At 39.7% G+C, this 13,817-nt stretch overlaps 1 protein-coding gene and 1 pseudogene across 14 annotated transcripts in view; one reads left to right on the top strand and one right to left on the bottom strand.

The window, feature by feature from the left end:
• Positions 1-13,817, top strand: part of NCOR1 (nuclear receptor corepressor 1) — a 159,439-nt gene that overhangs the window by 37,161 nt on the left and 108,461 nt on the right. For all 14 annotated transcript variants that reach the window (XM_029928085.1, XM_029928086.1, XM_029928096.1 and 11 more), the window contains exons 4-5: positions 4,937-5,129; positions 10,708-10,890. In XM_029928085.1, the coding sequence (XP_029783945.1) occupies positions 4,937-5,129; positions 10,708-10,890 (376 nt within the window). The remainder of the gene's footprint in view (positions 1-4,936; positions 5,130-10,707; positions 10,891-13,817) is intronic.
• On the bottom strand, positions 12,814-13,668 carry LOC115281839 (annotated as a pseudogene).

Here is a 13,817-nt window from a genome sequence, read left to right on the forward strand (position 1 = left end):
TTGTTGAGAGTGCTGCTATAAACATTGGGGTGCATGTGACCCTTTGAATCAGCCTTTTTGTACCCTTTGGATAAATACCTAGTAGTGCAATTGCTGGGTCTTAGGGTAGTTCTGTTTTTAATTTGTTGCGGAAGCTCCATACTGTTTTCCAGAGTGGCTGCACCATTTGCATTCCCACCAGCAGTGCAAGAAGGTTCCTCTTCCTTTGCATCCTTGCCAATATCTGTTTAAAAAAACTTCTGGATTGAAATATTATAAGATTGATCAAAACAGCAATCATTTAAGAAAATGAGAAACAAATTGATCAAATATAAGTAAAATTTCATGGAAATGCATCCATACATTAATGAGATAGACGGTGGCTGTTTTCAAAATATTACTTATTGATAGAATGAAGGCAGCATATAGTCTGTTCTTATTTTTTATTCTAATGAAGGTGACATGAAACCTTATTTACAAAAGTAATTTCTTATGAGGTATATGCCCTAAATTATTTATTTATCTAAGATGAAAATGTTAGTTAACAATAAGTTCTTCAGTTTTGTTGGAGGCATAAATTTGGGAACTGTTAGCTTGCCGAAGAGGCTGCTTCATTGACGCTCTGGGGCACAGCGCTCCGCTCTCAGGTCCAGGAGGGTGAGCCTTCACCTTTCTGTGTGTGTAAGATGAGAGCAGGGCGCTTGTGAGCAAGAGGCGGAGAAGGGGGACCACCGATTTGTTTCACAGTAGGTCAGGTTAAGTAAAGACTGTCCAAGGAGGGTCAGCGTTGCTGGAAGTGGGCTGTTTTAAACCGATCTGTGCTCGGATCCCCTGTGGAAAACCTGGCCACCAGGGACGATCATGTTCTGGAAACCAAGAGGTGGAAGAGCGTCAGGAAGGAAGGAGTAAGTTTAAGATGTGGCAGATAGGTCAGCGTATATCTGAAAATACTCATTTGGTCTCAGTATTAGGAGGTCATTGCTGACTTTAGTGCGTGGTGAGTACTTGTAATAAAATGAAATGATGGGGCAGTAAGTCTGAGTCCAGTGAGTCGAGTGAATGGGAAGAGAGTTAACTGTCGAAAAAGAGCATAAATCACCCACCCAAGTGGTACTAAGTTTCTAAAATAAAACTATATGCTAGAATTTCCTAGGCTAGTCCTTATTAATAATGATTCCAAGCATTAACTTGTATGTGATCTTTTCTACTGCGGTAAAATATATGTAACATAGATTTAACCATTTTAACCATTTTTAAATGTTCCAGTAGAGTGGCATTAAGTGCACAACAGGATTTTGCAACGATCACCACTATTTCCAGAACTTTTTCATTACCCCAAAGAGAAACCCTGTTCCCATTAGGCAATGATTCCCCATCCTCCTCTTCCCCCAGTCCCTGGTAAACTCTGATCTAATTTCTTTCTCTATGCGTTTGCCTGTTTGAATTACTTGATATAAATGGAGTCATACAGTAATTGTCCTTTTGGTATCTGGCTTAATCCACTTAGCATAATGTTCTAAGGTTTATCCATATTGTAGCATGTGTCAGAACTTTATTCCTTTTTGTGGCAGAAGAATAATCCATGTAGTGGACTGTGTAGCACTGAACACCACCATATATAAGTGTAGACGTGCATACCACAGTTGTTTAGCTGTTTCCACTTCATGACTGTAGTGAGTAATGCCGCTTGAACCTGGGTGTGCAAGTATGTTTGAGTCCATTGTCAATACCTTGGTGTCTGATGCCTTGTTTCCAGTACTTTGGAATATGTGCCTGGTATGCCTAGGTGGAACTGCTGTGTCCTACAGTGGTTCTGTGTGTAGCTTTCTGAAGACCTGCACAGGTTTTCACAGTGATCGTACGGTTTTACATTCCCACCCAGTGGTGCGCCGGGTTCAAACTTGTCTGCATCTTTGTAAACACTTGTTATTTTCCTCCCCCCTTCCCCCGCCCCCCCCCACCAGAGGAGTCTAGTCAGACAGTACCTCACTTTGGTTTTGGTTTGTATTGCCATAATGATGAATGATGTTGAACATCTTTTTATGTGTTTATTGGTCATTTGTATGTCTTCAGAGAAATGCCTGTTCACATTCTTTGCCCATTTTTCTTCCTCCTCTTCCTCCTCCTCCCCCCTTCCTCTTTTTTTTTCTTTTTTTTTAATGGAGGGAGTTGTCTTTATTGCTCAGTTGTGGGAAGGCTGTTAGTATTCTGGATATTAAAAGCTTATCAAATACATGGTTTGCAGATAATTTCTCCCATGTTTGTGAGTTTTCTTTTCACTCTCGATAGTATCCTTTGATGTACAAAAGTTTGAAGTTTTGATAAAGTCCATTTTACCAAGTTTTTTCTCTTTTGTTGCCTGGGCTTTTGGTGTGATATCCAAGAATTCATTGCAAAATCCAACATCAGGAAGGCTTCTCTCTATATTTTTTTCTAGGATTTTTAGAGTTTTAGGTCTTTTAACTATGTAATCTGGTTTGAATTGATTTTTGCAGGTGGTCTACGACAAGGGTCCAGCCTCTTTCTTTCGCATGTGGGGGTCCCCTGCACTGTTTGTTGAAGAACTTGTCCCTTCCTCTGAATGGTTTTGATACACTTGTTAAAAGCCAACTGACCTCTGATGTGAGAGTTAATTCTGGGCTTTCAGTTCTATTCCTTTGCCTTTATGTTTACCCTTAATGCAGTATCACACCCTTGATTACTATAGGCTCATAGTAAGTTTTGAAATTGCGAAGTGTGAGTTCTTCTAACTTGTATTTCTCTTCCAAAACTGTTTTGGCTCTTTGGGGGTCCTTTGAGATTCCATATGAATTTTATGGTGGCTTTTTCTATTTCTCCAAAACATGCCACTGGGATTTTGATAGAGATTACATTGAATCCATAGATGGGCTGTCTTATCTTACTATTTAGATTTACCTTAGTTTCTTCCTCAAAGTTTTGTGGTTTTCACTGTATAAGTCTTGGGCTTCCTTAGTCAAATTTATCCCTAGCTTTTATTCTTTTGGATGCTACTGTATAAATAGAATTAATTTCTTAATTTCATTTTTAGACTGTTTGTTGCTAGTATACAGAAATGCAACTGATTTTTGCATTTTGAATTTGTATCCTGTAGCTTTGCATTATTCATTTGTTAGCTCTAACTTTTTTTTTTCATGGATTCTGTAGAGTTTTTTACATATGGGATCATGTCATCTGAATAGAAATACTTTTATTTCTTCCTTTCAGATTTGGAGGCCTTTTATTTCTTTTTCTTGCCTAGTACTGCAGACTCCCAGTACTGTGTTAAGTACAAGCAGCAAAAGCAGCCACACATCTTGTTCCTAAGGCTTTCTGCTCCACTAGTTTTTGTGACATCATTGTGAATTTTAAGAAAGTAATAGGATTTATGTCTCAAATGAGAGTTCAAATTTTTGAATTAATTCGATAGACCTTGGGGTTTATTTCATCATCTCTTTTAAAAAGGAAACCCAGTGATAATCCTTTCCATTGAAAGGTTCATTTAAAGCGTGGCCACAAAGTAAAATGTTGCTTCTGTAACTACTTTGATAGGAAAGGGAAAGTGAAGTTAATGAACACCCCCAAGTAGTACTCTGTACAGAACCCCACTTAAAGGAATCAAAGACGGTTCCTGACTTTCAAGACACTTATCTACTTGCAGAAACTGGACAAAAATACGTATTTCGGGGGTCAGACCTTTAAAGCAATAGTTCTACTCAAGAGACTTGTCTTTAAGTCTTAGTAATACCACACAACGCAAGTCATTTATGTTCCCATGTGCAATTGTTGGGAGATTTGTTTCCTGCTTGTGTGTATTATTGGTTCAAAATCATAGGTCTTCTGGCACTGCTAGGGATTTACCCAAGGGATACAGAAGTGCTGATGCATAGGAGCACATGTACACCAATGTTCGTAGCACTGTCAACAATAACCAAACCATGGAAAGAGCCTAAATGTCCATCACCTGATGAGTGAATCAAGAAGATATATATACAATGGAGTATTACATGGCAGTGAGAAAGAATGAAATCTGGCCATTTGTAGGAAAGTGGATGGACCTCGAGGGTGTCATGCTAAGCGAAATAAGTCAGGCGGAGAAGGACAGATACCATATGTTTGCACTGAGAGGTCTAACAGGAGAACAGGAGAAACCTAATGGAGGACCAGGGGGAGGGGAACACGGAAAGAGAGTTGGGGAGAGAGAGGGAGGCAAAACCTGAGAGACTATTGAACACTGAAAATGAACTGAGGGTTGAAGGGGGATGGGCAGGGGGAAAAGAGGTGGTGGTGATGGAGGAGGGCACTTGTGGGGAAGAGCACTGGGTGTTGTATGGAAACTAACTTGACAATAAACTACTTAAAAAAGAAAACAAAATTGTAGGTCTTCTGATTTAGATCATAACTAAATTCAGTTATTATGCCATAGGTTTAAAAGTTGTATTTAAGGGATATTCTTCAGCAACTTAAATTTTTCTGCAAATGGAAGTCTTTTGTTATGTCTTTCTCTTGTTTACCACTACCATTCTCCCCTCCTCTGAAGAAACTTTTCTATTAGAATTAGAAGTTTAGGGGGCGCCTGGGTGGCTTACTCTCGGTTAAGCGTCCAATTTTAGCTCAGGTCATGATCTCATGGTTCGTGAGTTCAAGCCTTGCATGGGACTCTATGCTGACAGCTCAGAGCCTGGAGCCTGATTTGGATTCTGTGTCTTTCTCTTTTTCTGCTCCTCCCTGCTCATGCTCTTTCTGACTCTCAAAAATAAACAGTAAAAATAATTTAAAGAATTGGAAGTTTCATAGCACTTTATATATATTCTTCTGGGGTGCGGGAAGCAGGGGCAGGGATTCACTTTAAATGCAAGCATAATTTTCACATTTATTTCAAAGTCCAACCAGGGATGTTAGCAGAAGGTTGTACATCATTTAAAATTTTTCAAGTGTTTCTTTTCTTTCTATGTGTTAGGCCTCAAGAGAGGAGAACTGGATATGAACAGTTTCACCCAGGGCCATCCCCAGTGGATCATGACTCCCTGGAATCCAAGCGACCACGTCTGGAACAGGTTTCTGATTCCCATTTCCAGCGCGTCAGTGCTGCGGTCTTACCTTTAGTGCACACGCTGCCAGAAGGGTTGAGGTCTTCTGCAGATGCTAAGAAGGTAAATATTTGTTCTCTTACCCTGTGGCGTTGTCGGTCTGTACTGTTTATTTAGCCATATTCAGGCACAGTGCCTAAAAGAAAGTCCGAGTATGCCACTTTCTAAAGGTTAGTGCTATGGGAAAGTAAAAATTTTGTTAAACAAAACTGAAAACCACAGACCGAGTGCTCCAGCCTTTTTTAAAATCAGTACCTTTGCCTTTTTGGTAAATGAAAACAACCTGGGGATTGCAGTGAAGAAAAATTGATATTGAATAGCTCTTAAGCATTTTTGTGCTGGCTTGCTGGGCTATAAAATGTGGTGAGTGGTTCTAAGGATAACCACAGTTTTGTTAAATTTAAATTAAATTTGGGGCGCCTGGGTGGCTTAGTCGGTTGAGTGTCCAACTTCTGCTCAGGTCATGATCTCACGGTTCATGGGTTCGAGCCCCACATTGGGCTCTGTGCTGGCCGCTAGCTCAGAGCCTGGAGCCTGCTTCAGATTCTGTTGTCTCTTTCCCTCTCTGCCCCTCGCCTGTTCACTCTCTCTCTGTCTCTCAAAAATACATAAATATAAAAAATAACAATAAAAAATTAAATTAAATTTAAGAGAATCCCCTTAAACTCAGTTGCAGTTTATCAAATTGCTATATAGGAGAATAGACATTGTAGGTGAGGTTTGTCTGTGCTTATAATTTTGATAAAGAAAATAAAGTTTTCTTATAATTTATATAAAAATAGTTTCTTTAGAAAACTTGCAAATACAGAGGAAAAAAGTTACCTATGGTTCTCTATGTTGGAGAGAAATACGTACCTTTAATATATAGCTATATTTTTTGACATTTTGAACAAAGTATATTGTGAATTTATGAGAAGGTTCTATTAAGATCAAATGTGTTTTCCTCTTGTGTTATTCTTACTTGCCTTCTGTGAAATGCATGTTTGTGCATTATGCCCTTATTTTGTTGCTGAGTTTATTTTTTTTAACCATGTATTTTGTTTACCATTAAGTCTGCAGATTAGGAAATACCTGGCACTTAATAGGTACTGAATAAATACTTGCTTTAGAAAGAATAAATGAATTTTCTGGTACTCTTTTAACAGCGTAGTGTTAACCCTTTTACTATGTCCATCCCCCTTCCCGTTTTGTTGGTAAATCTCTCTCTTTCATAATGTTTATTTACCTTTATGGCTAATGGCCCTTTCCACCCTGATATCAGATAAATAAATACCCACATGTTTTCTTTGAGTTTTTATGCAGAAAAAGTGATTTAAGAGATAGTGAATGTGACTGCAATTTGTTTTCAAACAGTTTTGCCCCCCCCCCCAAAAAAAAGTGTGTGGATATGTTTATAGAGAAAGCAAAAATAGTAAAATGTTAACTAGTGAGGGTGAAGGATTAATGCATATCCATTATGTAGTTCTTTCAACTTTTAAGTAAACTTGAAAATTTTACAAAATGATAGGCTAGGTTGGGAAAGCTCATTGTGAACACCTAGAAATGAGCTCAATTTCTGGGATTTTTGAGGCCTGCCTCCTTGTGTGAAATATATTTGTTCTTGTCTATGGGTTTATAAGAAATGTTTTGCAGCCTTAACAACAAAAGAAAAAATACAAAGAATAAAAAGTCTTTTAAGAAGAACTTATTCAAGGATGAATAAATTACTACAAACATCATTTATAACTATAGAATTTTTTAGCAGAAAGGGATCTTAAAGTCTTAGTCATTAAAATGTGACGTGTTAGATCACAGTAAAACCTATTTCCATTTTACAGTAGAGAAAACAGATGTTAAGCAAACTTTAATGACCCTAGGTTGTGTCTCCTGAGTTGGAATGAAAACCTCTGACCCCTGACCCCTGGTCCTGTTTTTCCCCACTAAGCTGTAAACCATGACCTTTTTTTTAAAGTAGGGATTTTGAAAGAATTTGTATGTTAGTTTTGGGGTTTTTCTTAATGTTGCCAAGCTCAGGTGTATCTTTTTTTTAGAAGAATTAGACAAGCTTGAAGGAGAAAGTAATTATAGCCTCACCATTAGAAATTGTTAACTTTGTGATAGTTGGGTATTTTTTAAAAAATTTATTTATTTATTTATTTATTTTTTTTTAAATGTTTTTTAATTTTATTTTTGAGAGACAAGAGAGAGACAGTGTGAGCAGGGGAGGGTCAGAGAGAGAAGGAGACACAGAATCGGAAGCAGGCTCCAGGCTCTGAGCTAGCTGTCAGCACAGAGCCCGACGCGGGGCTCGAACCCACAAACCGTGAGATCGTGACCTGAGCTGAAGCAGGACGCTTAACCGGCTGAGCCACCCAGGCGCCCCTAGTTGGGTATTTTAATGTGCTTACTTTGTACATTGTTTACAACTTTATTTTTGCTTAAGTGTGTCCTGAGCTTCTTTTCTTGTCAGTAAGTTTGCAACTGTATCTTAAGTGGTTACTTAGTATTTCATATGTGGATACAAAGTAACTTGTCACACATGTAGGCTAACCTTTGGTTCATTAGAGCAATAGGCTGATTTTTTTCTTCATTCTTATTTATTTCCTTAAGGTAGATTCCTATTAGTATAATAATTTCTGATCACAGTTGGCATGTTTTTCAGCCTTTTGTGAAAGCCAGATTGCGCTGCCACAGAGTAGGACCGATTGTTACTCCTGACAGCAGACTGAAGGGTGTAGGGTGCCCAGTTAGCGCTGTCACTCTTGTCAATGCCACAGATTTGTTGCTGGTTTTTTTTTTTAATTAATCGTTAATCTGGTAAAATTTTAACTTGTATTGATCTTCTTTTTAGTAAAATTTACATTTTTCATTTGTTTATTGGTTATTCATTTTTCCTATTTGTAAATTGTTTTTCCTATCTGTTCATTTTTATGTTGGTCTGTTTTTGATTTTATATTGAATTTTGAGGTGACATTTTGGAAATGATTTTTCTCATTTGCTTTTAAATTTGTTATTGCTATCTTGATAAACAGAAGACTGTTTAATCCATCAGTCTTTTTTTTTTTTTATTAGTATCTTTTGCTTTTGGCTTTTCTGAGCCCAGGATAGCGTGAATACCTGTTTTGTTTGTTTGAGGCTTGTTGTGATTTGCTAATAAAGCTCACGTAAATGTTTGCTATTATTTGGCTTTTATTGTGATATATGATATAAGGTATGATTGTAACTTTCTTTCCTCAAAATTGCTACCATTCTTTTTTTTAAAAAATATTTTTAATGTTTTGTTTATTTTTGAGAGAGAGAGAGAGAGAGACAGTGTGAGCAGGAGAGGGTCAGAGAGGGAGGCAGACACAGAATCTGAAGACAGGCTCCAGGCTCTGAGCTGTCAGCACAGAGCCTGACATGGAGGCCGAGCCCACGAACCACGAGATCATGACCTGAGCTGAAGCTGGACGCTCAATCGACTGAGCCACCAGGTGCCCCTGAATTGCTATCATTAGGTTCTGACACAAGATTATCTGAACTCCATGAAGGCGAGCATCATGCCTGTTTCGTTCACCCCTCTTCCTAGTGCCTGTCACATGGTTGGCACTTTAGGAATTGTCTTGTTGTTAAATGTTTAACTAGCAGGCAGGTCTGTGGAAAAGAGTGTTTTGTACTAGTCAGTTCTTAGTGCATGCATCTCCTCACCTGAGGAGCGTTTGCAGACCCTGCAGGTGAAATATCTGTTTTGCTATTTTACATCTTCTGTCACACACATGAGCTTACCTGCACGTGGCAGGAGAATGTAGTAATGTGACGTGGAGGTTTGGGTGGTTTGTAAGTGATTGTTTTTCTCTGCACATTAATGTTGCAAAAGCTCTCAGCATCAAGCTGTCCTATAGTGAAAAGAAGTAGCCTTCATGGTGTCTGAGGACCTTAAGAAGACTTGAAAATTATTGCATTCAAGAACTGCTCTGCTTTTCACTGTTAAGCTAACTAGTGGAGGTTCATGTGTCAGAAAGAAAACATGAAGATACTATCGCCTATGTTTTTCTTTATTTTTTGTTTTTAAAGGTTGATAAAGATGGTTATATCCTGAGTTGTATTTTTTATTTTTTAATTTGTTAATGTTTGTTTATTTATTTTGACAGAGAGAGAGAACGCGAGCAGGGTAGGGGCAGAGAGAGTAAGAGAGAATCCTAGGCAGGCTCCTTGCTAACAGCGCAGAGCCTAATGCAGGGCTCGAACTCACAAGCCATGAGATCATGACCTGAGCCGCAAGCAAGAGTGAGATGCTTAACCAACTGAGCCACCCAGGCTCCCCCTCCCCCTCACAGGGTCTAATATTTAGCATATACCATTACAGAAAATGATTTTTTCCAGAAATATACATATTTTAGCTAAAATCTGTTCCAAGTTGTTTTGGAACAAGTATCCAAGTATAGTTATGTGCATTCTTTGTTAGAACTACTGATTTCTTACAGTTAGCCATTATTTAATACATTTTGGACCATATTGTCCTATGAACTATGCTCATTCTAGGCTTCTTAAAGCCTGAAGAAAACAAGTGCCTTAATCTGAAATTTATCTTTGGGTGCCTGGGTGGCTCTGTCAGTTAAATGTCCAACTCTTCATCTCAGCTCAGATCATGATCTCTGGGCAGTGAGCTCGACCCCCCCCCCCCCCGTTGGGCTGCACACAAATTCACCTGCTTTATAGTATTGCCTGTATCTTCACCCTAGACTGGAAATTAATGGACGGGGTGTGTGTGTGTGTGTGTGTGTGGACAGGGTGGTTGGTTTTGGGTGGAGGGACTTTCATTCTGATTGGAGGTGGGATGCAATGACTCGTTTGGCTTCGTCAGATAATATGCGCTGTAGTGTGGGCAGAATTACGTGCCTTTTACCAGGGTAGGTCTAGGTGATCGTAGCAGCAAGAGTTCCTAGGTCATTTCTCTGTCTTCCAGATCTCATTATTGGCTCTTGGAAAGTCTGAAAACTTTTTGTTAGGAACGCTTGGTCATGTCACACCTTTAAGCAGGGTGGACATACAGCTTTTATATGGAGTTTATGATTTTTCCAGCCTTTCGAAATTCCATTGTAAGGAAATGGTTAAGAAATGGTACTTCCAGGGCGCCTGGGTGGCTCAGTTGGTTAAGTAACCGGCTTCGGCTTAGGGCATGACCTGACAGTTTGTGGGTTCAAGCCCCGGACAGCTAGCTCAGAGCGTGGAGCCTGCCTCAGATTCTGTACCTCCCTCTCTCTCTGACTGTCCCCTGCTTACGCTGTCTCTCTCTGTCTCTCAAAAAAAAAAAAAAATTAACAACAAAAAAAAACAAACGGTACTTTCCTTTTCCATGATTGCGTTATTATTTCCCCAGATATTCTCCACAGTCTCAATATTGTCCCGTTAAAGGCTGTTCAGCCTTTTAGCTCCCTTATTCTAAGTAGCTTTTAGGATATCCAGAGTAATGAATCATATGTGTGGACCGTGAAAGTGGTAGAAGCATCATGGAGTGGAGTGTATATGTGCAGGGATGAAAATTGCTACTGTAGACACCACTTAGAGAAACAGCGTTTGTGGCCCTGCTAGGTTTAAAATGGACTTTTTCAGGTAAGAGAATCTTGATATTAATATTGGCTAGTAGTGAGGAATCAGTTGTTCTTCATTTTCTTTTCTAAAGGATCCAGCATTTGGAGGCAAACATGAAGCTCCATCCTCTCCAATCTCCGGGCAACCATGTGGAGATGATCAAAATGCTTCACCTTCAAAACTTTCAAAGGAAGAGTTAATCCAGAGTATGGATCGTGTAGATCGAGAAATTGCGAAAGTAGAACAGCAGATCCTTAAACTGAAAAAGAAACAAGTACGTTTGATTTTACTGATATTTTATTGATATACTACATTTGTCTTTCTAAAGAAGATAATGTTGAATTTTCCATATTTTTCAACTTTATGTGAATGGAACCAAGCCTATATACTCTCACTTGCTTTGCTTTTCTTTTTTCACTTTTAAGTTTCCTTTGTGGCCTCCACTGCTGTCCCTGCCGTGTTGTCTGTGTGATTTCAGATAGCACAGCTTGTTTGTCCGATTTTGTATCTTTATCGGATGGGTTGTTTCTGGTCTGTTGCTGTTTCGGCACCGTGGTGCTGTGTCTTTGGTTCATGTGTGAACAGAGTGTTGGGGCACGTGCCCAGAAATGGCATCGCTTGGCTCGAGACCACGCCGTCTCTTCGTGGATTAGACGACGCCCAGTGTGCTGACACGGCAGTACCGTTGGGCCCTGGACAGGTTCCGGTTTGTGCAGACACTTGTCTTCATCTGAGGCGTTTTTTCGCAGTTGGATGTGAAATAGTTCTCCCCGAGGTTTTAATTTGCATGTCCTTGTTTAGGAATGAGCGTTTATTTTCATTTGTTTCTGGGTTATTGGTGTTCCTTATGTGGACTGTTATTGTGACATTTTCTTAATTCTGGTATTTCCTACCGTCTCTTGTCAGTTAACGTATATGGCAGCTACCTCCTCATTTGTGGCTTGGCATTTTGCTTTTTGGGGATGGGAGGACAGAGAATTTTGTTTTGTTTTTGATACTGAAGTTAAGAAATTCACAGAGCATACTATTCATCCTTTTAAATTATACAGTTCAGTGGCTTTTAGCCTATTCCTAAAGTTGTGCAACTATCACCACTATATAATTCCAGAACATTCTTACCACTTCAGAAAGAAACCACATATCTGTAAGTAGTTATATGTGTGACATTTTCTGTCTTGCTGCTTTCATTTATAGCATGTTTCCAATATTCATCCATGTTTGGTCTTATATCGATACTTCATTCCTTTTTATGACTTAATAAAATTCCATTTCATGGAGATACGATGTATTGTTTATTCATTCATCAGGTGATGGACATTTGGGTTGTGCTCACATTTTGGCTGCTTTTGGCTGTGACAAATCCTGCTGCCGTGACCTTCAAGTTTTTGTGGGGACAGATCTTTTTTCGTTCTCTTGGATAAGTACCCAGGGTGAAGTTGCTGGGTCCTTCGGTAAATCTGTGTTTAAATGTTTGAGGAACTGCGAGGGCGGTTTCCGAAGGGGCTGCAGCGTTTCACACCCCGCCAGCGGCGTATGAGGGTCCGCTGGCTCTGCTTCCTGGGCAACACCTTGTTGCCATCCTAGTAAATATGAAGCGGTATCTCCTTATGGTTTTGATTTTAATTTCCTTAATGATTAATGGCAGATGTCCTTTATGTGCTTGTTGGCTTTTAGTATATTTTCTTTAGAGAAAGATTCAGATTCTTTCCCCATTTTTCTAGTTGGGTTTTTTTATGGTTGAGTTATAAGAGTTCTTTATGTATTCTGGGTACTCACATATGTGATTTGCAGATATTTTCTCTCATTCTGTGAGTTGTCTTTCCCCTTCCCTCATCGTATCCTTTGCTGTAAAAAAGGTTTTCTTCTCCCCTCTTACTTGACTCATTTAAGTATTTACTGAGCAGCTAGGGAGATACAAAAGGTGATTAAAATATGGTCAGAGAGCTGAGTCAGATGCACAAGTCCCAGAAAGCAAAGACTAAGGTTCCCTGGATCACAGCAGTCAGATGAAGGTGCTTTGGAAAATCAGGAGGGAGATTGCTTCCAGCCTGGAAGGGGGTGTGGGTGGGTGGCAAACTGGGAATGAGGATTGAAATTAAAATAGAAAACTTTCGTCTAGATTGTTGATTCTCAGTAGAGACTATATTTGTCTCTCTTTTTCCTCTCCCCATCTTTGGGCTTAATTTACCAAGACCATTCAGCAAGCTTTTTCTAGACTTGCTTGCATTTTTGCTTTAATGCCTTCTACAGAAATAGATCCTTTTGCTGTTTTAAGACTTTTTTCTTCCTTTTTTTTTTTTTTTTAAGGATTCATGACCTTTTGATCTTGGTGTTAATGGTGTTGAGTCTTTTCCATCCTGGTTTGATATTTTTGGGCCCTTTAAAGGCTCGACTGTCGAGTACAGATTTCTTTCCTGGAGCTTTTTCCTCAGCTTCCTCATCCTCATCCATCAGTTTCACTTTTTTTTCCTGTGGAAACTTGCTGTGACTTACAGGGTCAGATCACTCTCCAGATATGCTTGGGAGTTTCACACTTTCATCTTTTTCGTCTTCCTCCACAGCTACGAGGTGCTTGTCCACATGTACAGGCCCTGAGCCACATTTAGATCACAGGTGGTGTTATTTCAAAGTCCCCAAGGGAAACCATTGGCTGTACAGATGTTTTCAAAGTTGCGGTGTTACTTTGCTTGGATTGCCTTCATAATTCATTGCCTCTGCCTCAACAATGTGCAACTCATCTTTTGCATCAGCCCCCAAACTGACCATTCTTGAAGGTAGCTGGTGCTTATTTTCATCATTATCCATTTTTTTTCTTTTTAAATTGTTTTAAGGTTTATTTTTGAGAGAGAGAGCGTGAGCGTGAGTGAGAGCAGGGGAGGGGCAGAGAGAGGGAGACAAGAATCCAAAGTAGCTGCAAGCTCTGAGCTGTAAGCACAGAGCCTGATATGGGGCTCGAACCCACACACTGTGAGATCATGACCTGAGCCGAAGTTGGACACTCAACTGACTGAGCCACCCAGGTGCCCCCATCATTATCCATTTTAAAGTGATAATCTTTGGCCTTCATTAGCCTCACAACTGAAAAGAAATTTCTGGGGCCTCGGGGTTCGTGTCTGTGCCCACTGACTCTTCTGTGGGGTGGGACCCTTGTGCAAGAGGGAGGGCAGCCGGAGAGGAAGGACCCCCTGCTCCAGAGAACGG

This window comes from Suricata suricatta, chromosome 17 (assembly GCF_006229205.1).
Source record: "Suricata suricatta isolate VVHF042 chromosome 17, meerkat_22Aug2017_6uvM2_HiC, whole genome shotgun sequence".
Lineage (NCBI taxonomy): Eukaryota > Metazoa > Chordata > Mammalia > Carnivora > Herpestidae > Suricata > Suricata suricatta.